This window comes from Bufo gargarizans, chromosome 10 (genome assembly GCF_014858855.1).
Source record: "Bufo gargarizans isolate SCDJY-AF-19 chromosome 10, ASM1485885v1, whole genome shotgun sequence".
Classification (NCBI taxonomy): domain Eukaryota; kingdom Metazoa; phylum Chordata; class Amphibia; order Anura; family Bufonidae; genus Bufo; species Bufo gargarizans.
The window spans coordinates 75,548,906-75,575,507 of record NC_058089.1 but is presented as its reverse complement, the minus strand read 5'-3'; the positions used below and the strand labels follow the sequence as shown (position 1 = coordinate 75,575,507).

The 26,602-nt window shown below is 39.0% G+C and overlaps 1 protein-coding gene across 1 annotated transcript in view; it reads left to right on the top strand.

Moving 5' to 3' along the window:
* The first annotated feature begins 780 nt into the window (after window positions 1-780).
* The window catches only part of NRXN2 (neurexin 2), an 858,623-nt gene continuing 832,801 nt past the window's right edge, over window positions 781-26,602 (top strand). Inside the window, exon 1 of the mRNA XM_044270141.1 lies at window positions 781-1,522. Within this exon, the coding sequence (XP_044126076.1) occupies window positions 781-1,522 (742 nt within the window). The remainder of the gene's footprint in view (window positions 1,523-26,602) is intronic.

The window sequence follows — 26,602 nt, the reverse complement described above, 5'->3', positions numbered from 1 at the left end:
GTGTTGTGCTTCTCATAGCACCAATCACCTGGTTCACATGTCTACTTTCTACTGAATCACATGAGTCACATGAGTGCCCCTTCAAATCATAAAATCTTTTGCTAAAAAAAATTGTGTTTTATGACTAAAAGTTTTTGTATATAATAATTTGTTTCTCTCTCTTTTTTTTATTTATTTTTTCCAGCGTTCAAGATCACCACTGTGCATGGGACATCATTCTAACAGTGCTCCTATCTCAATGAGACATTTCATTTCTAGAGACTGCCCAAAAGAGAAGGGAAAAGGGGGACATTTTGTTTGTTAGTTAGTCTGGAATAATAGACAGAAATAATATAGAACTCATGTAAGAGAAGAGAGGGGTATTTCTATTATTGGGTTATTAAACTGCACCTATCTGTTCCATAGAACAACAGCCGGGACAGGAATGTAAAGATATATTCCCCCTTTTTTCTCTCCCCTTCCATCCTTCCCTTAAAAGTTTTCCCTTCCTTCTCTCCTTTTTCCCCATTTTACAATTTTAAAACTCCTTTTTTCTTCTTATTAGTTTAATAGCATTTTTATATATTATTGTGCTTCACATCTGGTTTTTATAAATCAAATTATATGTTCATGATATTTTTCATTTATATATGTATCATCTTTTTGCATTTTTGAATATTTTTCTTGTCTTCCTTACAATCAATATGGCTTTATTTTTTCAATAACCTTTATACTAATGTCCAAGCCCTATTTTTCACCTCTTGTATATTTTCAATTCTAATTCCTCTTCATTTACTCTCCATGTGGTCCTTTCTGTGTCTGTCTTCCCTCCTCTCCCTTCCCCTCTGTTCCCTTTCCCTCCAGTTTTATGGGGCCCCTGGTCAATGGGTCCGTTACTCTCGTCCTACATTAGCAAGTGGTAATGGAGGGTGGGGAGAAGACCTCACCTTCCGGCTTCGAACCAATGCCAGCCGTGGCCTACTCCTTTATCAAGATGATGAAGGTGACTGTGATTTCTTGGAGTTAGCTCTTGATGGAGGAAGGCCACGTTTGAGGTTCTCTATCTCTTGCTCAGAGCCTGCAGTTGTACGTTTACCTCGCGTGGTATCAGACGGGCTCTGGCATGGTATAGTAATTGGAGGTAATGGTCGGGAAGGGTGGTTGGCTGTAGATGGAGAAAGAGGAGCAGCTGAAGTGCGTTCAAAGCGTAGAGAAATGATTCTTCGCAGTGACCTTTTTGTTGGTGGTCTCCCTTCTGATCTACGTTTATCAGCTTTAACCTTGGGTGGAGCCAAATATGAGCCACCTTTTCTGGGTGAATTAGAAGGGCTAAGGTTGGGAGGAAGGCCAGCTCAGTTACTGGCTAGCCAGGGGGTAGGAGGAACAGAAGAAGAGGAAGAGAGGGGGGAAGATCGGGAGAGGGTCAATTCATGTAGAGGAGCAAACCCCTGTCTCAATGGAGGAAGATGTCGAGATGATGTGGAGGGGGATGTACGATGTGACTGTCGGGACACTGGATACCATGGAGAAAATTGCTCAGAAGGTGAGTTTTGTATGCATGTTGATTTGTTAACCCTCTTATTGGATAGTCTGTCACTCAGTCTACTTAATTAAAGGGAGCCTGTCACTTGTTTTTCACCTATATATCTAAGAGCACTGTACCACAGAAGGAAAATTATGTTATGCTAATTATATACTTAATTCTTGGAAAAATGTCATTTCTTTCATTTTTCCTTTCCAATGTTATAATTGTGATACGTTTAAAATGAAAAAAAAAACTCAATAAAAATATTTTTACAAGAAGATTGCATACACATCCCAACTATGTGCCTTTATTCCATGTCCAGAAAAAGCACTTTTATTTTGCTGGAAAACAGTTACCAAGTGCCCAGCTCTGCTGCTGCAAGTGCCCAAAGCAAACCAGACTAAAGAGGGGAGGTCTGCTTTAGTTGCTCATATCTTGGAATTGGTAGCCTGCCCTTGTTTGAAAGCTGGCATTCCAACCTTTCAAACGATACCAGAATCATAGCATTATGTCCACTATATCAGAAGATAAGGAGTCAGGAGTGAAAGCTGTTTTTACTTTCACTTTCAGCTGGGCACTTAGGAGCTGTTTTACAGGAGAATAAAAGTGCACACAGGTATGCATGGAATGCGTCTGCAATCTTCTGTGGGGCAGTGCTTTTATTTATTTTGGTGAAAATTAGGTGACAGACTCCCTTTAACTATTAAAATGCAAAATGCAAATTTCCTTTACGGAGAAAACATAATTAAAACTACATGCAGGCAAAAAATACATTTTTCAGCTTTAACTATCAATACATTCTTTCAATTAAACTTTTCACAATAACGAGATTTGCCATTAAGAAGGTGTGAAAGTTGTTTCAACTGTCATAAACTTAAGCTTGTATATAAAGGAATTAACTTACAGGTACTCTATAATATATACAGTAACTTTAAGCAATTATCATCGTTGAGGAGAGTGGCCTCAGCAGAACACAGTCCTCTTTTTATAGGCCATTTTTTGGACAGGGCATCATGACAGTCTGTTTTTATGCCTCCTACATTCAATCTTTATTATTGTCCGGCAGTGGCTTTTTTATCTCCCCATTCACGACACTTGTAAATAAGCCGAGCAGGTATGTTTATTGGGGGCAGGGCCGGACTGGGACAAAAAATAGACCCGGGCATTTTTGACTGAGCAGCCCAATCACATGACCCCCAACAGGCCCCACCCCCTTGCAGTCTAGAGACGGAGCCAAAACCGGAAGCACAATTGAGAGGCAGGGCCAGCCACCAGTAAGATAGGAAGGCTTCAGCCAACACACAAGCTTCTTTGGGGGTCCCCAGGTGACATTAGGGGTTCGGCAGAAAATGCAAGGAATCGACTGGACACAAAGCACAGCATGCAACGGTTTATGTCCCGCTGATTCTCTGCATTTTTCCCAGATTGTGGCCGGATCTCTGCCGTACCCCATTATAGTTAATGGGGCTGGCGGGCATTCTGTCAGCATCCAACAGTGCCGGATCCAGTGAATTCTCAGCTGGAACAGCCTGCCAGGATCACTAACGCAGATGTGAAAGTAGCCTAATATAGTTCCCCATACCTCTTATATCCAGTGATGTCTCCTCTGATGTAGATGTTCTCTTTCTTCATCTTCTCCATTCAGACCAGACCACCATGATAATTTCTTTCAGCCATCTCACTTCTGTGCAGAGTTTGACAGACATCTTAGTTTCCTACTTTTCTATCATCCTCCAATTAACATCCCATCATGCACCCCCAATACTGAGAAGCTGTGCTCCCCAAAACTATACTGCAAAAAGAACTGTGCTAAGCTGATGCTGTGCCAGGGTGCCCCCAAAGTAATGGTGCTCCCAAAGTCCCAACAATAGTAATTATTTATTTGCCAGAGTGCATTTAGTAGTAATAGTGCTCCTACAGTGCCCCCAACATTAATTGTGTCCCACAAGTAATAATGCTCCCATAGTCTTCCAGTTGTAAAAACGCCCACCATAATGCCCCGATAGTAATGATTCTCTTTATAATGTGTTACAGTAGAACCCCCTCCCCTTATAATGTGCACCAGTACAAAAGCCCCGTTGTGTGGCAGTAAAAAAATGGAATACCTCCTCTTAGTGCCCCCAATAGAGCCAAGTGCCCTCATGTGTTCCAATGACCCGTACTGTGTGCCACTACAAAAAACACTTAGTGCCACCAGTTGAGCTTAGGAGCCCATAGTAGAAACATAGAAACATAGAATGTGTCGGCAGATAAGAACCATTTGGCCCATCTAGTCTGTCCAATATACTGAATACTATGGATATCCCCTGGCCCTATCTTATATAAAGGATGGCCTTATGCCTATCCCATGCATGCTTAAACTCCTTCACTGTATTTACAGCTACCACTTCTGCAGGAAGGCTATTCCATGCATCCACTACTCTCTCAGTAAAGTAATACTTCCTGATATTACTTTTAAACCTTTGCCCCTCTAATTTAAAACTATGTCCTCTTGTAGCAGTTTTTCTTCTTTTAAATATTCTCTCCTCTTTTACCTTGTTGATTCCCTTTATGTATTTAAAAGTTTCTATCATATCCCCTCTGTCTTGTCTTTCCTCCAAGCTATACATGTTAAGGTCCTTTAGTCTTTCCTGGTAAGTTTTATCCTGCAATCCATGTACCAGTTTAGTAGCTCTTCTCTGAACTCTCTCCAAAGTATAAATATCCTTCTGGGGATATGGTTTTCAGTACTGCGCACAATACTCCAAATGAGGTCTCACTAGTGCTCTGTAGAGCGGCATGAGCACCTCCCTCTTTCTACTGGTAATGCCTCTCCCTATACACCCAAGCATTCTGCTAGCATTTCCTGCTGCTCTATGACATTGTCTGGCTACCTTTAAGTCTTCTGAAATAATGACCCCTAAATCCCTTTCCTCAGATACTGAGGTTAGGACTGTATTACTGATTTTATATTCTGCTCTTGGGTTTTTACGCCGCAGGTGCATTATCTTGCACTTATTAACATTAAATTTTAGTTGCCGGATATTTTACCAATTCCTCTAGTTTTCCTAAATCCTTTTCCATGTGGTGTATCCCTCCAGGAACATTAACCCTGTTACAAATCTTTGTATCACCAGCAAAAAGACACATCTTACCATCGAGGCCTACTGCAATTTCGCTGATAAAGATATTAAACAATACGGGTCCCAGAACAGATCCCTGAGGTACCCCACTGGTAACAAGACCTTGGTCTGAATATACTCCATTGACTACAACCCTCTGTTGCCTGTCCCTCAGCCACTGCCTAATCCATTCAACAATATGGGAGTCCAAGCCCAATGACTGCAATTTATTGATAAGCCTTCTATGTGGGACAGTATCAAAAGCCTTACTAAAGTCTAGATAAGCGATGTCTACTGCCCCTCCTTCATCTATTATTTTAGTCACCCAATCGAAAAAATCAATAAGATTAGTTTGACATGATCTCCCTGAAGTAAACCCATGCTGTTTTTCATCTTTCGATCCATGGGATTTTAGATGTTCCACAATCCTCTCCTTAAGTATGGTTTCCATTAATTTCCCCACTATTGATGTCAGGCTTACTGGCCTATAGTTGCCCGATTCCTCCATACTACCTTTTTTTGTGAATGGGCAGAACATTTGCTAATTTCCAAATTTCTGGGACGACTCCTGTTGCCAGTGATTGGTTAAATAAATCTGTTAATGGTTTTGCTAGTTCACCGCTGAGCTCTTTTAATAGCTTTGGGTGTATCCCATCAGGCCCCTGTGACTTATTTGTATTAATTTTTGACAGCTGACTTAGATGGGGGCCTCTATCGGGACACTTACTGACACATTATTGGGGGGCATTATGGGGGACACTAGGCCGGCACTAGTGACCTTATAATTTCTGCCAGTATAAAATACTCTTATATAGTCCCCCCAGAAGATGCCCCCATAGTGTTCCTTCCCCGTCTCCATAGTGCCCTCCATAATGTGGCACTATAAAATGCCCCTATAGACTGCCCCACATAGATACCCCCATAATGCTCCTTTCCTCCCTTCCCCATAGTGGCATCAAAATGGGTGCCAGTATTAAATGCCCCTATATAATGCCCTCATAGTGCTCTTGTCCCCCACTTCTCCATATTGCCCACCTATAATGCATGCCAGTATATAGGGCCCCCAGTAGATGCCCCCATAGTGCTCCTTCCCCTCTTCTCCATAGTGCTCCCCCATAATGTGCCAGTATATAGGGCCCCCATAGGTCTTCCCCTCTTCTCCATAGTGCCCCCGTATTGTGCCAGTATATAGGGCCCCATAGTGCTTCCCCTCTTCTCCATAGTGCCCCCGTATTGTGCCAATATATAGGGCCCCATAGTGCTTCCCCTCTTCTCCATAGTGCCCCCCCATATTGTGCCAGTATATAGGGCCCCATAGTGCTTCCCCTCTTCTGCATAGTGTCCCCCCATATTGTGCCAGTAACAGTGCCTGTAGCCTATCAGAGGAATGGGCAAGGGAGACATCTCTCCACTGCTCCATTCATCTGTATCGCTGTCCTGATGATGGCGATACAGATGAACATGGAGATGAACGCTTCCAAAATGGCAGTGGTGTTGCTAGGGCTGGTGTCACCCGATGCGGTAGAAAATGGTGTCACTCCCCCCCCCCCTCCCCCGAAGCAATAATTTTTTTAGCCATATATGGGGACTATGGTGGTGCTACTGCCATAGGGGGCATCCGTTATCTCAGCAGAACCCCCTAGCAGTCAGAGCCTGGTCTCGGGAGGGGCACTTTCAGATTATTTTTTCTGTCTGCCGCCACAAAACAATGGTGCTTATAGAACAGACTACACAGTGTAGCGGTATACTGTATATTGTGGGGCACAGTGTATGCTGTATGTGTATAACAAACATATTTCATATGAAAACTTACAATTACTTGGCTTGGCCGTTGGGGATCTCGGACACCACTTCAACACTTGGCTGAGGGCTCGGTGGAGCTGATGTTGTGTTTTATCCTAATGAGAAAGATTTCATAATAAGGATTTGGAGAAGGGGCAGAGGGATAGCAGAGCAGGGAGAGGCTGCTGCTGCTACTAGGGGGTCATACCATGGGGGAGTAATAAAGCCCACGATAATGCCCCCCCAGTAGAAATAATTCTCCTTATAATGTGACAAAAAATACCCCCTTGTAATGCCCCAGTTGAGCTAATGTCCCCATAGTGCCCCCATAATGTCCCAGTATAAAATACCCCTATATAGTGCCCCCAGTAAATTCCCCCATAGTGCTCCTCTCCCCCCTTCCTGCTAGTGCCCCACATAATGTACCAGTATAAAATTCCCCATTTATAGTGCCCCAGTAGATGCCCTCAGTGTCCAGCCTCTGATAGGCTGCCGGCCTAGTGTCCCCCATAATGCCCCCCAATAATGTGCCAGTAAGTGTCCCCATAGATGCCCCCATCATGTGCCAGTATCAAGTGCCTCTCCCCTCCCCCCACATGTCCCAGTATCATAGTGCCCTCTCCCCCCCAATGTGCCAGTATCAAGTGCCTCTCTCCTTGTGCCAGTATCATAGTGCCAAACCCCCCCATGTGCCAGTATCAAGTGCCTCTCTCCCCCCATGTCTGAGTACCATAGTGCCATCTCCCCCCCAAAAAGAAAGTGCCAGTATCAAGTGCCTCTCTCCCCCCATGTGCCAGTATCATAGTGCCAAACTCCCCCATGTCCCAGTATCATAGTGCTATCTCCCCCACCCAAAATTAAGTGCCAGTATCAAGTGCCCCCCAAGTGCCAGTATCATAGTGCCATCTCCCCCCCAAAAAAGTGCCAGTATTAAGTGCCTATCTCCTTCCCACCCCCCATGTGCCAGTATCATAGTGCCATCTCCCCACCCAAAAGTGCCAGTATCAAGTGCCTCTCTCCTTCCCACACCCATGTGCCAGTATTATAGTGCCAAACCCCCCCATGTGCCAATATCAAGTGCCAACCCCCCCATGTGCCAGTATCAAGTGCCTCTCCCCCCATGTCCCAGTATCATAGTACCATCTCCCCCCCCAAAAGTGCCAGTATCAAGTGCCTCTCTCCTCCCCATGTGCCAGTATCAAGTGTCTCTCTCCTTCCCCCCATGTGCCAGTATCATAGTGCCAACCCCCCCATGTGCCAGTAACAGGTGCCAACCCCCCTCCCCCATGTGCCAGTATCAGGTGCCTCTCTCCTTCCCCCCATGTGCCAGTATCATAGTGCCAACCCCCCCCCCCCCCATGTGCCAGTATCAAGTGCCTCCCGCTCCCCCCATGGCAGTAACAGTCGGGTATAAAAAAAAAACGTATACTTACCTCCATGTCAGCCTCTTCCTGTGTCCCGACCTGTATGTCCATATATGGAGTCAGTGCTTGTGTATTCTAATTTAGCCTGTATTTCAGAAAAGGGTCTGCTGGGATTCAAACCCACGACCTTCTGTATCAGAGGCAAAGCACTTACCCACACAGCCATAAGAACTGCAATGCCTCCGACTGAAAAAATATGAGACTTCTACTGTTATAGCTGGGTAAGTGTACATCTATACACATGACAGCTGCCCTAACACATATCTCTATATGACAGCTGTCCCAGCACACTCAGCTCTGCTATATCTCTATATATGATGTACACTTAGCCAGCTATAACAGTAGAAGTCTCATATTTTTTCAGTCAGTGGCAATGCAGCTTTTATGGCTGTGTGGGTAAGTGCTTTGCCTTTGATACAGAAGATTGTGGGTTCGAATCCCAGACACATCCTCTCCTGAGGATGGCAATACAGTTGACTATGCCTGGGATTCGTAAATGAGAAGTGTGCAAGTTGCCGGCCCTGCTGGTGTCAAACGGTGCAGCCCGCACCCCCCTTGCAACGGATGTGCTCATCTCCACTCCTTCCTGGCTGCTGCCACATAATTTTTTTTAAAAAAACACTCAGTCGGCGGCTAAGCTGATTGTGTTCGGCCCGGTCTGCCCTATAGCCAGTTCGGCCTGATTAGGGAGGGGGATTCAGGGGACTCTGCTTACTGCTACCTAATGTGTGTGGCATTAGGCTTTCCCTATTCTACAGGGTCTCATTGGATTTTGCTTTCAATCATAAATTCACACACAATTCACACATATTCACAAAAGCCAATAAATATCAAAAGCCTCACACACGCTAGGTTTAAACACAAGTCACTTGAATAGTAGTGCCACTGAAACCCGCATACTTTCATAGCCCCACTTTGTTTTACTCATTCTTTTAGTTTTTATTCATAAAAAAACTAATTAAAATTACAAAAATAAGAAAGCTTTAATTCTAAACGATGTGTCAGTTGCTTCTTAAACTTCTCATCCTGGTTTCTTTTTAAAGACCATTGGGGTTATTTATCAAACCGGTGTAAACTAGAACTGGCTTATTTGCCCATAGCATCCAATCAGATTATAACTTTCATTTTCCAAAAGAGCTGTCAAAAATGAAAGGTGGAATCTGATTGGTTTCTACTTGCTATGGGCAACTAAGTCAGTTCCACCACTTTGAAAAATGACCCCACATATTTTTTATGGTCCATTATATCTTTCTCCTTGCCTGTATTTTGGTCTACAAAAATGGGATCCGCAAAATACAGATACCTTCCATGTGCATTCTGCACATTTTATATTCCCATCAATAAAGTGGGATATCCCTGTCCTCAACTTGAATAAGAATGGGTTCTATCATTTTTAGAATGTCTCATGTATATCTGACCCATAAAAATAAAAGGGTCAGTGTGCTAGCATTAAAAAATTCCATACAAATAAAAATATAGTCATGTGCATGAAGCCTTATTTATGGGGTTATGAGAACTCAGTGATTAGCATTGTAAAGATATCTGACCATTTGCTATCTTAAGCATCTCCAATATTGTTCTGACTCAATACCTGGGCTAAAATGTGAGCTCATGAGACAGTATGGTTGTCTATTATATTGTTTTATGTTATATTAACCAATTCACCTGATATCTATCAGACATCGCTCAACTCCACTGCAAAACATGTATGGGGAATCAAGATGAGATTAATTTTCTGCTAGAATTCTTGTAATTATGCACAAACTGTAGGTAGGTAGGTTCAATACAGATGTTCACAGTAACATCGTTTATGAAAAATGGTGGCCAATCACTGGAAGAAGGGAGTCGCTGATTATATCAGAGCCTGGCTACTGGGAGTTAGCAGGGACACACTTCAACAAGCAAATATACTGCAATAATAGCAATAACACAGCCAATCCAAGAGACTTGGGGCATGGTAAATATATTTGTTCCATTATTGTAGAGCAGGGATCAGCAACCTCCCGCACTCTAGCTGTAGAAGTTAGAGGAACTGCTGAGCATGTTTGCATGCTGGGAGTTGTAGTTTTATAGCAGCTGGAGTGACAAAGGTTGCTAGTCCCTGTTGTAGAGTACTAATCCTACACTTAACCAAAGGCTAAAAAGCTCTTTTACACATTCAGATTATAAGGCCTATTATTGTCAATAAGCATTCGTATTAGGGTCCATTCACACGTCCGTGGTGTGTTGCGGACCCGCAAATTGCGGATCCGCAACACACCCGGCCAGCACCCGCTATAGAAATGCCTATTCTTGTCCGCAGTGTGCTCTCCGCTTCACTTCCGGCCCATAGAGAATGAATGGGTCCGCACCCGTTCCGCAACCCTTTTGTGGACGTGTAAATTGACCCTTAAAGGGGTTATCCGAAACTACTGTATAAATTGCTCCCCCATATGCCGGGCCTCTCACACTGAATATGCTTACCTGGCTCCCTGCTGCTGCTTCTCCCAATACGCGGGTGAAAAGATCCTGTGTCGGAGGGGAGCAGCCAATGGCAGGCAGTGATGGGGACGAGCCTCTCTAGCATTGTTACGTGATGCTAGAGAGGCTCCCCCCGACATCGGATGTTTTCATCCACGCACAGGACAGGGAGAAGCAGTGGCGGTTGTGTGGGGACCAGTAGTGGCACAGGGAGTGGGGAGCCAAGGTAAGTATATTCAGTGTGAGGGGCCCAGGCATATGGGGGAGCTTTTTATAGTCTCGGATAACCCCTTTAATGCTCATTCACAATAATTGGCCAGTGTAAATGTGCCATCAGTCAAAAGATAAACTAGCATATGGATGAAAATGGGTTTGATTAGGTGAAATCGAAATATGTCAGCAGCACATTGCCCTGTGTGAACACATATCTGCTGCAATAAGGAGGAGATGATTGCTGCATGTAAATGATCAGGCAGTTATCCAGAATGTTTGATTCATTCCAGATAATTGCCTGATGCATCAGCATTTGTGAAGGAGCCTTAAAGGGGCCTTTTATTACAATAGCTTTATAAAATTATGAAATCACTTTTTTTAATGATTTTATTCAATGATTTACTCAAAGATTTCACAACAGTCCACTCTGAACACATCTTTATCCAGTGAACTAATATAAACATATTTAATGATCATAAAAATAAACTTTTCCATGTACCTGCACTCTAGGAGTCTGGCTTTAAAAAGTCGCAAAATAGGGTTCTACAACTTTTGGGGCTCATTTGTGCAAACATTTTGTGAAAGTTTGCATTTTTACACCACTTACACCAGTTCAGAAAAATGGTCCGGAAAGGGGGCTAAGCTGATTTAAGACAGATTTATCAACTGTAATATTTTAAAAAGTCTCATAAATAGCCAGTAAAGGGATGGCGTGGAAAGTAGAGTCACATCTCAAGACAGAAGTGTTAAATTTCAAGATGCATCCGATTTATTTGTAAATTTGGAACAATAATCAGTTTTGTCCCAGATACTTATGACTAATGTTTTTTTTACGGGTGGAGCACACTTCCATTGGTAACTACCTATAATTTTGGTGAAGTAAACGTAATTATCTAACAATCGTTTATTCAAGCAAAATTATACGAACATGAACATTAATATATCTAGAATATACACATATATATATATATATATATATATATATATATATCCCCTCCTCCCTCCCTCAGAGAGGAAGAAGGAATGTTGCTTTTTTAGAGCCGAAACGTTGCTTTTTTGCTGCCACCACATGGGTGATTAAACTTTATCTGCTTTACCGAAGATACCGTCTGGAGTGCTGTCCAATTTTTTCCATTGTCTATTGTGGGTAAGCTCCAGTTGCCATCCTTGGACTTTGCACCCAATTTTTCCATAGGTGGTGCTGCCGGTAGATTTTTATACTTTATATATATATATATATATATACAGTACAGACCAAAAGTTTGGACACACCTCATTCAAAGAGTTTTCTTTATTTTCATGACTATGAAAATTGTAGATTCACACTGAAGGCATCAAAACTATGAATTAACACATGTGGAATTATATACATAACAAAAAAGTGTGAAACAACTGAAATATGTCATATTCTACGTTCTTCAAAGTAGCCACCTTTTGGTTTGATTACTGCTTTGCACACTCTTGGCATTCTCTTGATGAGCTTCAAGAGGTAGTCACCTAAAATGGTTTTCACTTCACAGGTGTGCCCGGTCAGGTTTTATAAGTGGGATTTCTTGCCTTATAAATGGGGTTGGGACCATCAGTTGCGTTGTGGAGAAGTCAGGTGGATACACAGCTGATAGTCCTACTGAATAGACTGTTAGAATTTGTATTATGGCAAGAAAAAAGCAGCTAAGTAAAGAAAAACTAGTGGCCATCATTACTTTAAGAAATGAAGGTCAGTCAGTCCGAAAAATTGGGAAAACTTTGAAAGTGTCCCCAAGTGCAGTCACAAAAACCATCAAGCGCTACAAAGAAACTGGCTCACATGCGGACCGCCCCCGGAAAGGAAGACCAAGAGTCACCTCTGCTGCGGAGGATAAGTTCATCCGTGTCAACCACCGTGTCTTTGTGCGACTCAGAAAAGGTGAACGGATGGACTCTACATGCCTGGTTCCCACCGTGAAGCATGGAGGAGGAGGTGTGATGGTGTGGGGGTGCTTTGCTGGTGACACTGTTGGGGATTTATTCAAAATTGAAGGCATACTGAACCAGCATGGCTACCACAGCATCTTGCAGCGGCATGCTATTCCATCCGGTTTGCATTTAGTTGGACCATCATTTATTTTTCAGGACAATGACCCCAAACACACCTCCAGGCTATGTAAGGGCTATTTGACCATGAAGGAGAGTGATGGGGTGCTGCGCCAGATGACCTGGCCTCCACAGTCACCGGTCCTGAACCCAACTCTGGACCGCAGAGTGAAGGCAAAAGGGCCAACAAGTGCTAAGCATCTCTGGGAACTCCTTCAAGACTGTTGGAAGACCATTTCAGGTGACTACCTCTTGAAGCTCATCAAGAGAATGCCAAGAGTGTGCAAAGCAGTAATCAAAGCAAAAGGTGGCTACTTTGAAGAACCTAGAATATGACATATTTTCAGTTGTTTTACACTTTTTTGTTATGTATATAATTCCACATGTGTTAATTCATAGTTTTGATGCCTTCAGTGTGAATCTACAATGTTCATAGTCATGAAAATAAAGAAAACTCTTTGAATGAGAAGGTGTGTCCAAACTTTTGGTCTGTACTGTATATATATGTATTTATATATGTATAAAATTCAGCGGAACATCCGAGGTAAAACGTACGTTTATTCACCAGAAAGCAACGTTTCGGTCCTCTCAATGGAACCTTTCTCAAGCAGTGACAAATATACAATGGTGTTTTAAACATATATATACCCCTCTCCACAATCAAGAATCAATAAATAATTAATATATAAATCGCATAAATACATAATTGCAGTGTAAAAACAGTCTCAATAATCACTCCTCCATATACAACTGTGCAAAATACATGATTTTCAAATATGTAAAAATGATTATAATAAGTGAAATACATGAATATATCATAAGTGATTATTAAACACATGAAACAAATGTGAAATATCTATATCAAATAATTATTTTCCAGGTGCATGAGTAAAATCATATGTAATAGATAATAGAAAAGAGGCAAACACTAACGTCTTCAGCGCATGTCCGAAAAAGTATCATGGGAAAAAGTGCTTCACATGCGATTATGTGATGCACAGAAATGTGAGCGCAACCTCACGCCTCCCACTATGCAAACTATAGCGCTAGTCAGTCAAAAAACAATGTAGCGGCGTCCACGTGACAACAGTCACGTGATCGATCTCTCTGTTGGAGCGCACCATGACAACAGTCACGTGATCGATCTCCTATTGGAGCGCACCATGGCACGCAATCGGCTCCATAGTGATCAATGGCCGCAGGTCACAGGAGCCGCTCACCTGCCAGAGCGCAGTCTCACAACTAGCCAGCAATGATTACAAAATATAAAACAATAATATATAAAAAATTTAATATATATATATATATATATATATATATATATATAATCGAGAAAACAGGACTGCACTCCAAGTTGTGATGAAAAAATCAAAGTAGTTTTATTCACCCATGTTATGGCATATCTTGAGCAAGATATGCCATAACATGGGTGAATGAAACTACTTTGATTTTTTCATCACAACTTGGAGTGCAGTCCTGTTTTCTCGATTATATTATTAGGGATTGCCGTTGCCCCCTCTTCAGGCTGGTGCTCCCACTGGACTTTCTTTTTCTATATGTATATATATATATATATATATATATATATACTGGAAGAACATATATGTAAGGTACTATGGAGATATACAGCTCCCTCCACCGTAAAATATATGATATAATGTAAACAATATATGTATGTATATAAATATACAGATAGTAAGCGGGATGAAGAAAAACACTCAAAATGGGTTCCAACTAGAATAGACCTAGTTAACTCTGTTTCACATCCTCGTCAGGGGGTCCTCGCGAACATCACCTATCTAGTCAAGGACACTTGATCTATATTGGGCAGCACCACTGATCCCAAATTAAAAAGGGAAAAAAAAAATTGGTATCAAAGATTCCTCAAATCCGGAATCTGTCACAACACACACCTACTCAATGCATGGGGCACAAAATGTCCTAAATCTAATGTGGGTCAGTCATCTGGCAAACACATCTGTAATAGAATTAAATAATCATAACTGCAATAGAATTAAATAATCATTGATGGAGAAAAGACATATAAAACTCTAGAATATCCAAAGATACATGTGATTCACAATAAAAAAAATACTTTATTAAAGGAATTACAGTAAAAAAAAAAAAAAATTTTAGTCCGTGATGGTTCCACTTGTACTGTGTGCCTCAAATCCAGTATATATAAGAAAAGGAAAAAATAAAAAATGACAAGAAAAAAAATATATAAGCACCAAAAACTACACAAAATGAAAAAAAAAATTAAATCAACACATTTAAGGTTAAGCCTAGCTAAATAACCACGGCCTAAAATCTACATTTAACCCATTTCGTCTAGGAGTATTCAGTAATGAGATCCAATGAATTTTACCGTCTTTTTAATATTAAGTTCCTATTGCCACCTCTCCTAGAAATCAGAATATGGTCAAATAGCATACATTTTAAACCCCCCTCCCTGTGTCCAAGCTCTACAAAGTGCTTGGAAACAGTAAGGTCCATCCGTTTTTTTTCTAATAGTGTACCTGTGTTGATTAAGGTGAGTTTTAAAATCTAGAAAAGGTTTCACCAACGTATAACAAATGACAAGGGTACCAAATAACTAAAGTAGAATCACATGTTAAATCATGTCTAATGCCATATTTTTGACCAGTAATAGGGTGTACAAAGGTATTTTGCATATAACGACAATTCACGCAATTCAAGCAAGGGAAACATCCCGTTTTTTGACTGCGTATGAAACTTTGTCCTATTTTTTTGTGTGGACCTACATATATCTGTATGAACAAATCTATCCTTCAGATGTTTAGGTCTCCTATAGGACATAAGAGGGGGGAGTTTAAATTCTGGTACGTAATCACGTCCACTCTTGAGTATGGACCAAGGTTTGTTAATAATAGACCTGATCTTATAGCTTTCTTCCATTTATGTAATAACTAGGGGAACCCTATTACATGGTTTCTGTCTGACTTTTTTTTATCAAAATGCTCTGAGCAAGTTTTGGTAGGAAATGTATTAACATGTGATTTCAAAACTGAGTTAGGGAATCCCCTGTTCCGAAATGCATCAACTATGTTATTCAATGGATTGTCCAGCTGTTTGTCATCACTGACAATCCGCTTGACCCTTAGGAATTGACTCAATGGAAGAGACTTAATCATTGCCCTAGGATGAGCACTATGAAAGTGTAATAACGTGTTCTTATCAGTAGATAAACCACCATTTTTCAATGTAATTTTAGTATCCCAAAAACTAATTTCCTCCATTGAGTAATTCAATGTAAACTTGATGCCAGTGTCAATAGCATTTAAAAAAGATTTTAAAAAAAAGAAGTTGTTGTTCTGTTCCACTCCAAATTATAAAGACTTCTATGAATCTCCACCGCAATACATGGGTACATGGTCAGAGTGGTTTGACACATAGATAAATGACTACTCTAAGAAGGAGGCCATGTTTGCATATGTCGGCGCCAATTAGACCCCATGGCGGTCCCCTTCATCTTCATATAAAAGTGATCCCTAAACAATAAATAATTACACGGCAACACCATCTGTAGAAGATTCAGAATAAAATCCTGGCAACCTGCAGAATAAGCAGATTTTTCCAATGCCCTCCTTTCCACGTCAATACTAAAAGAGTGTCTGATAGATGTGTATAGGCTTACAACATCAAAAGAAGCCAAATTTACATGAGATGGAATTTCAGTTGCTGAAAGTTATATTTTGTAAAAAATCAGTAGTATACTGAATGTACCGTAAGACTTCTCTGAAATTGCATAATGTCACAATACTCCATCAAGAAAGACATAAATATTGCTTAATCCCTTAAAGACATTTTAGAAACTACACCAAACAAAACTCAATATTTATAGCCCTGATTCTGTAGTTTACAGAAACACTCCATATGTGGTCGTAAACTTTTGTACGGGCACACGGCAGGGCGCTGAAGGAATGGTTTATCACTGGGATAATTTTAATTTGCGATGTCACATTTGATGCACCCCTACAGTAGAAACTCCCAAAAAGTGACACCATTTTGGAAACTACGGGATAAGGTGGCAGTTTTGTTGGTACTATTTTAGGGTACAGATGATTTTTGTTTGCTCCATATGACACTTTTTGTGAGGCGAGGTAACAAAAAATAGCTGTTTTGGCCCTGTTTTAATTTTTTGCTATTTACAACGTTTATCTGACAGGTTAGATCATGAGCTATTTTTATAGAGCAGGTTGTTACTGACGCGATAATACAAAATATGGTTGTTTGTTTTAGTTTTACATAATAAAGCATTTAAAAAAAAAAATTTTTTGGGTATCTCCATATTCTGAAAGCCATAGTTTTTTTTTTACTTTTTGGGCGACTGTCTTATGTAGGGGCTCATTTTTTCGGTATGAGATGACGGTTTGATTGGTACTATGTTAGGGTGCATATGACTTTTTGATTGCTTGGTATTACATTTTTTATATGTTGTGGTGAGAAACAAAATGGCTTTTTTGACACCATATTTTTTTTTTCTTTTACGGTGTTCACCTGAGGGGTTCGGCCATGTGATATTTGTATAGAGCAGGTTGTTCTGGACGTGGCAATACCTGATATGTATGCTTTTTAAATTTATTTAAGTTTTACACAATAACAGCATTTTTTAAACAATCCAAATCTGAGAGCCAGTTTTATTTATTTATTGGGAAATTGTCTTAGGTAGGTGCTCTTTTTTTGCAGGATGAGATGATAGTTTGATTGGTACAATTTTGGGGTGCTAATGACTTTTTGATTGCTTGGTATTATACTTTTTGTGATGTAAGGTGACAAAAAAAATTGCTTAACACCGTTTTATTTTTATTTTTTTATGGTGTACATCTGAGGGGTTAGGTCATGTGATACTTATTTTTTTTTTACATTTAACACAATAAAAGCATTTTTTTTAAACAAAAAAAATCATGTTTTAGTGTCTCCATAGACTTAAAGCCATAGTTTATTTTTTATTTTTTGGGTGATTGTCCTATGTAGGGGCTCATTTTTTGAGGGATGAGGTGATGGTTAGATTGGTACTATTTTGGGGGGCATACGCCTTTTTGATCACTTGGTGTTGCACTTTTATTGATGTAAGGTGACAAAAATTGCTTTTTTTTTTACACAGTTTTTAATAATAAAAAAAAATCGGACAGGGTGGATTAAGTGATATATTTATAGAGCCGGTCATTACGGATGTGGCGATATCTAGTATGTGTGATTTTTCTTTTTTTTTATAAAAATCAGGGGAAAGGGGCTTTTTTCTTTTTTTAATTTGAACCCCATTTAAAACACTTTTTTTTAAACTTTTTTTGTAAACTTTACTTTTGTCCAACTTTTGGGCTTCTGATCCCCTCTGCAATGCTTTACAATAAATCTGTATTGTAATGCATTGCCTGTTAGTGGATTACACAGAGTAATACACTAACAGGTTGCCTAGGAGACCCAGCCTGAGGCAGGATCTCCTGGGCACCCGTAGAAGGCAGGTCCCCATGACGTGCAAGGGCAGCCTCGCACCGAAACCACCGCAAACCACTTCTATATCGTGGTCAGTGCTGACCGTGGAATAGAAGGGGTTAATCCACCGGCATCGCTGTAAACAGGGACTGCCGGACCCCTGCAGTGATTGGGCGCAGCTCCTGCACCTGCCTGATCAGCCCAGCCCAGCGTGCATGTATGGTGGAATGCGTTCTTGCACAGCATCCCCCGCCGTACATACACAGCATTTTGCGTTAAGGGGTTAATATTGACCCCCTACCATATACTATCGGTCTACGCGGTGGGTTACAGAAATCTTTATGAATTTTCGGCAATAAGTAAAGCATTAGAGTAATAGGATGGGAAACAGTAAGAAAATCCTTTAGTTTGGAAAATCCTGCCTGCAGTGCCTCATTTAATACAGCATTAATTATTTTCTCAATATCCCATTTGGGGTCACCATTTAATTTTTGATATACCGAGTGGTATTCCAATTGTCGATATGCCTCTGTTTTATATATGTGTGGATCCATGACCCACAACCGCACCACCCTTGTATGCAGGTTTGATGGTGAGGCTGTGGTCACTGGATAGTTCCTGTAAAGCACACCATTCCAATTCAGAGATATTGGGATGGGGTAATTTGTTTTCTTTTTTATATTGCAATACATGTACATCTCTCAGAAATAGGTGGAGTAAACTCACTTTTGTTAAACTTTTGTTATTGAGATAAACTCAATTCAGAAAATCTCACATTTTCACTATTAATCGAATGTGAAGAAAACCAGGACTTGAGTGTGAGTCTCCTAAAGAATAGTGATGAGCAGCAGGGGTCATATTCGAATTCATGATATTTCGCGAATATTTTGTAGAATATTCGTCGAATATTCGCGAATTCGAATATTCGTTATAAAAAAATAAAAATTAACTTGAAAAATCGGCAAGGTAATGATCGCATAATATGCGAATATTACGAGATCAATACAGGTGTGGGTCAAAAACAAATATATATTAATTTTTTAGAATATTCATCTTTTTTTTCCATTTGAAGTCATGATTCCTCCCTGCTTAAGTAAATTAAGCAGGGAGGAATCATGACTTCAGATGGGAAAAAAAGACGAATATTCTAAAACCCAAATATATTTGATATAGTGCTATATATTAGTTTTTTCGAATATTCATATAATTCTAGACTATATAGCACTATATTAGCTAAATTGCTCTACATTAGTTTTTTCAAATATTCACTATATTAGTGAATATTTGAAAAAAACTAATGTAGAGCAATTTAGCTAATATAGTGCTATAATCATTTTTTTTTAAATAGTTGTAATTTTTTTCCAATCTGAACTTCAGATGAGAAAAAAATTACAACTATTAGACAAAGAAGATTATAGCACTATATTAGCTAAATTGCTTTATGTTCGTTTTTTTTAATATTCACTAGTGATGAGCGGGAGGTGCCATATTCGATTTCGCGATATTTCGCGAATATTCGAATGAATATTCGTGTTATATTCGTCGAAATCGAATATTCGTAATTATTCTAATTATCGCGAATAATATGCGATTTATTTTTCGCGTATTGCGATTATTTATCTTGATAGTATAAGGCAACGTTCCTATGCTAATTGACTAGGGCTAGGCTAATATGTGTATTTTACGAAATTTCCTGATATTGCTCTAACTTCGTCTCTTAGAATATTACGAATATTCTAAAAGAAGAAGTTAGAGCAATATTACGAAATTTCGTAAAATACACATATAGATTGTAATTTAGCTAATATAGTGCTATAATCCCTTTTTTTCCTCAAATTTTTTTTTGCCTCTTCTGAACTTAAGTTTTGTAAAATATGTACACTATTAAAAAATATTACTATAGCAGTATATTAGCTTAAATACAATATATGTGTATTTTACGAAATTTCGTAATATTGCTCTAACTTCGTCTTTTAGAATATTCGTAATATTCTAAAAGACGAAGTTAGAGCAATATTAAGAACATTTGCAAAAGCCGAAATTGCGATGCGAGTAATATAACACGAAATAATCGCATGAAGATTTCAACTTAGCACTGCTATATTCCATATTCTAGCCTAATATGGAATATAGCAGTGCTAACTTAGCACAGCTATATTCCATATTAGGCTAGAATATGGAATATAGCAGTGCTAAGTTGAAATCTTCATGCGATTATTTCGTGTTATATTACTCGCATCGCAATTTCGACTTTTGCAAAATTTCGTAAAATACACATATAGATTAGATTGTAATTTAGCTAATGTGGAATATAGCAGTAAGTTGAAAACGCCACTGACTGGAGCAGCCAGGAAGCCAGGAATCCAAAGGACAGGTAAGAACAACTTTAGGGAAGTGGGAAAGAAAAAAATATAATAATAAAAAAAAACAAAAAAAAAAATGAATATTCGATTTCGCGAGTATATAGAACGATATTCTAAATATTCGCGAAATCTCGAAATTGCGATATTCGAGAAAAAAATTTGCAATTCGAATATTCGCGCTCAACACTAATATTCACTATATTGCTATATATTCTTGTTTTAGAATATTAAGAATATTCGAAAAAACGAATATATTCGATATAGTGCTATATATAAAAAAATAATAATATTCATCATTTTCCCATCTAAATTCATGATTCCTTCCTGCTTAAGTTGCTTGTGGGCCAATGACTCATTGGCCCACAAGTAAGAAGCAGGGAGGAATCATATTTTTAGTAGTGATGAGTGGCAGGGGCAATATTCTAATTTGTGATATTTTACGAATATTTAGGAGAATAATCGCTATATATTCGCGAATTCGTGAATTCGTTATCTCCAGTTATTATTTTCTTGATTGCGGAAATCGGCAATTGAAAAATTAGCGAAAAAATTAGCATTACGAAAATTCGCTAACACAACTCCTAAAGTCAAGGATACTGCAGCCTTCTCATTGCCCCACAAGCTAGAAGCAGAGAGGGATCATGTGTACTGATTAAAAAAAATCTTGAATATTCGAAATTACGAATATATATCACTATATTCAAAATATTCGCAAATTCTCAAAGTGCCGATATTCGCAATAGAAATTCGCAATTCGAATATTCGTGATCAACACTACTAGAGAATTAGTACAAATTGGTTGCAACCAATCAATATTAACATTGGGACTATATGAGCTAAATTGCAGTCTATATGTGTAGATCACAAATATTTGCTATATTGCTATTACTTCGTGTTTTAGAATATGACGAATATGACGAATATTCTAAAAAACAAAGTTATAGCAATATAGCAAATATATTAGTTATTTTGAATATTATTCCACTTTGGCATAGGGTTCCCCGACTAGTGTCCCCGTCACTATGGGAACGCCTGTGGGTTAGAATATACCATCGGATCTGAGTTTTCACGATCTCAGGGAAAACTCAGATCCGATGGTATTTTCTAACCCACAGGCGTTCCCATGGTGACGAGGACTCTTGTCGGGGAGGAGTATGCGAACAACCGTACAGATTGGCAAAAAAAGATGAATATTCTAAATAGCCAACCAATAGGAAAGTTGCCTTATACAGTTAAAAGAAAATCGCAATACGCGAATAATTAAATCGCATATTATTCGTGATAAATAGAATAATGGCGAATATTTGATTTCGACGAATATAAGACGAATATTTAATCGAATATTCTAATATGGCACCTCCCGCTCATTACTACTGACCAAATGCTGACCGAGTGAAGGCAAATGCTCAACAGACATGATCCGTTTTTTTGTGGGTTATTGTTCTGACGGATCAGAGGAAGGGCAAAATAATCAGTGACATCAACACAAACTTACTGCTGACACCCTCTCCACTCTGTCGGGGGGCTCTACTTGTATAAGCGTTTAATAGAACAGGTTCTGTAGACATCTATGTGGAATCAGCTGATGACGGTGTAAAAGGAGTGCGTTTCTTCTTGATGCTAACATCTAACTGTAAGGCTGAGTTGATACTTGAGTTATTTGGTCAGTTTTGGCCCCGTGGCTGCCCAAATAAGTGAAGCATGCAGTGATTTTTAAGAGCGACACCTGTCATGTGCTTGTCATACTGACTCACAGTATTGTTTCACTATCACAGCAGACTCCCTATGCGTGTTACTGCAAGGCACAGTGTTCTACTCCACTATAAAGGCTCTCTGCAGCCAGGAAATATACATTTTTTAACGCGATTCACCACAAATAATTTCGGGTCAAAGTGAATTTTTCCCCAAAATTCGGCAAAGCCGCCGAATCGATTTTTTTTTTATTCGCTCATCTCTAACTTTGACTTCAGTACCCCGTCCTTAATATATTGTGATATGTGCAAAAAACCTTTTGTTGTCCATTATTACCCTCTTCAACAAAAGTATTATCCCCCAATGTATTATTATACCAAAAGTGAGTCATTCGTGTAAAACCCTCCAAACCCAAGTGTTGCTGCTCAACATGTTAAGGACCTTGGACGAGAATGCTCGTCCTAACTTGCAGGTACTTAACGCACTAGGACGAGCATTCTCGTCCTAGGGTTAACGCGCTTCCCCACACGCGCTGCCGTAATCAGCAGCAGGCGCCCGGCTGATACTAACTGCTGAAAACACAGATGCCGGCGGATTAACCCCCTGTATGCCGCGGTCATACAAGGGGTTTGCGGTAGCTTGTACATCCCCATCGGGTCCCCATGCTATGGTGACAGGGACCCAATGGTTGCTATGGCAGCCCCGATGCCTTGAACAGGCATCGGGATTGCCAGCTACGGAAGCCCAGGAGATCCAGCCCCAGGGCTGGGTCTCCCAACTGTTAGCGTCTCACATTGTAAGACACTGGCAGTTCAATACAGCACAATACAGATGTATTGTGCTGTATTGAAACAGGGATCAAACACTAAAATCTTGAAGTCCCATAGTGGGACAATAAATAAAGCAATAAAATAAGTTAAAAAAAATAAAGTTTTATATAAAAAATATAAAGTTTCAAGAAAAAAAAGCATATTAGGTATCGATGCGTTTATATTGACCGGGTCTATAAAAATATCACATGACCTAACCCCTCAGGTGAACACCGTCAAAAAATTAAATAAAATCTGTGCTAAAATAAAATCTTTGTCACCTTACATCACTAAAAGTGCAACACCAAGCGATCAAAAAGGCGTACAGTATGCCCCCCAAAAAGTTCCAATCTAACCATCACTTCATCCCTGCAAAAAAATGACTCCCTAGTTAAGACAATCACCCAAAAAATAAAAAAAACTATGGTTCTCAGACTATGGAGACACTAAAACATGATTTTTTTTTTGTTTCAAAAATGCTTATATTGTGTTTAAATGTTAAAAAAATAAGTATACATATTAGGTATCGCCGTGTCCGTGTAACAACCTGCTCTATAAAAATACCTAGCCCCTCAGGTGAACACTGTAAGAACAATAAAACAAATACCTAACCCCTCAGCTGAACACTGTAAAAAAAAAAGTGTCAAAAAAGTGTAATAGCAAGCGATCAAAAAGTCATATGCACCCCAAAATAGTGCCAATCAAACCGTCATCTCATCCTGCAAAAATCATATCCTACCTAAGACAATTGCCCAAAAACTTAAAAAAAATATGGCTCTCATGCTATGGAGGCACCAAATCATGATTATTATTTTTTTGTTTCAAAAATGATATTATCGTGTAAAACTTCAATAAATAAAAAAAGTATATATTGTATATTAAGTATTGCCACGTCCGTAACCTGCTCTCTAAAAATATCACATGACCTAACCTCTCAGGTGAACATTGTAAAAAAAAAAAAAAAAAAAAACTTGTAATACCAAGCGATCAAAAAGTCATACACACCCCTAAATCATACCAATCGAACCGTCATCTCATTCTGAAATGAGACCCTAACTTAGACAATCGCCCCAAAAAAATAAAAAACTATGGTACTCAGAATATGGAGATACTAAAACATGATTTTTTTTGTTTAAAAAATGATGTTATTGAGTGTTTTACTCAATAACATGATTTTTTATAAAAATAAATTAAAAAAAAGGAAAAAAAAGTACATATTAGGTATTGCTGCATCCGTAAGAACCTGCTGTATAAAAGTATCGCATGCCCTAACCCATCAGATGAACACAGTAAAAAAAAAAGTATGTAAAATAAGCTTACATCACAAAAAGTGTAATAGCAAGCGATCAAAAAGTCATATGCACCCTAAAATAGTACCAATCAAACCATAATCTTATACCGTAAGAAATGAGCCCCTATATAAGACTGTCGCCCAAAAATTAAAAACTATTGCTTTTAGAATATGGAGAAACATAAATGCTTTATTATGTAAAACCGAAATAAAGAACCAAAAAATGTGTCATATTTGGTATCTTCGCATCCGTAATAACCTGTTCTATAAAATATTATAAAAAAAATTATAAAATTATACCAGTGAAATCTGCTTTCCAAAAACCATATGGCGTTCCTTTTCTTCTGCGCAATGCCGTGTGCCTGTACAGCAGTTTACAACTACATATGAGGTGTTTCTGTAAACTACAGAATCAGGGCAATAAATATTGAGTTTTGTCTGGCTGTTAACCCTTGCTTTGTTACTGGAAAAAAATGGATTAAATTGGAAAATCTGCCCAAAAAGTGAAATTCAGAAATTTTATCTCCATTTTCCTTTAATTCTTGTGGAACACCTAAAGGGTTAACAAAGTTAGTAAAATCAGTTTGGAATACCTTGAGGGGTGTAGTTTGTAAAATGGGGTCATTTGTGGGTGATTTCTATTATGTAAACCTCACAAAGTGCATTTTGGAAACATTTCAAGATTTACTTCTAAACGTATAAGCCTTCTAACGTCCCCGAAAAATAAAATAGCATTCACAAAATGATTCAAACATGAGGTAGATATATAGGGAATGTAAAGTAATAACTGTTTTTGGAGTTATTACTATCTATTATAAAAGTAGAGAAATAGAGATTTGCTATTTTTTCCAAATTTTTGGCAAATTTTGTATATTTTTTATAAATAAAAATTACATATTTTGACTTAATTTTATCACTGTCATGAAGTACAATATGTGACGAGAAAACAATCTCAGAATGGCTTGGATAAGTAAAAGCGTTTTAAAGTTATTACCACATAAAGTGACACTGGTCAGATTTGCTAATAATGGTCTGGTCCTTAAGGTAAGAAATGGCTGGCTCCTTAAGGGGTTACACGAGACCCAAAACCCCACTAAGGATTTAACCAATGGAATTCTATATGCTCTTTTATTATATAATTGTTCTGATTCAAGAAGTACAAACATATTTGGCAATGAGCCTACACTATTATTCACTAAGTGTTTTAAGAGATCCACCTTATCCCATTTCATTATCAATGCAATGTTAGACACAAGATAATAAAGCTTCATATCTGGTATTTCCAAACCTCCAAAATCATAAGCCCTAGTAAACCAGCTTAGTTTTTTCCTAACTCTTACCTGCCCACAAGAGATCATTAAACAGGTTCTCCATTTTTTTAAAGACAGCTTTGCCTAAATAAATTTTCATATGATATTTAACAACATTAAGTGCCTTAAGTGGCTGCTGCAGTTACCAAAAGTGATACTGTTTGATTTACACAAACAAAAAAAATATAAATGTATGCTTTGCCACTGGTGAAGACTACAGCTGGTAGATCCACAGGCCCCCTTCCAGGTGTGTTTACTGAGGAATTACAGAATTTATAGGCTTCAATAGGGCATTTGTAAAGCAGAGGAAATCTTGATTTTTTATTTTTATTTGCTGTGTTGAGCATAGTTGGCAATTAAACTATAAGTATAGCTCTATTTAAAAGATTTACTAAATACATTAGCCATAGTGTAGTTCCAAATTAGAGCTGCTCCTTACCAATTAGCAGAAAACTGCAATGCAATCTTAAAGAATTGCTACCAGTATTGTACATAGAAAAATGCAAGAAGAGTGTGAGTGCCCCTGCACTGGTTGCTGCATTATGTTTCCAGAATAGTATTCTTACAGGGCAGTGCAGACTCCTCATTTGGCCTTGATAGATATGCTCTTGATGTTATTTATAGGCAGTCATCTTGTGCCCTATGTGCTTTTTCTCGAGGAAGGAGGTAATTCCTAGTGTTAAGACCTTAGTCATTGCCTCATCAAACTGATTACTCAATCTTAGTAGAGGCCATCCCAGGACTCCTGAGCAGATCAAAGTCTGATCCATCACACTGGTTCTATAATTTTTTAGAACTTTTAAGATGTCATTTAGTGTTACATGTGCTCACTTAAATGATGGGTGTATTTTGCCAGATTTTCCCTGATCTGAAAATACTGTCTCTAGCCACACCACTGCAAACAAGCACTACATGTAGCAGCACACTGTTTCATGCACTTACATATGCAAACACTGTATTTATGCATTATCCTGCTATAATCACTGTACACATTTTTTGGGGCACATTGTTATCAAAATTGTCTGGGCCCATCTAAAAGCAACAATATGATAGGAACCTACACTATCAGGCTTGAAAAAATTCAAAATATTTTATTGGACTTGTTGCACAGAAGGTAGATTTA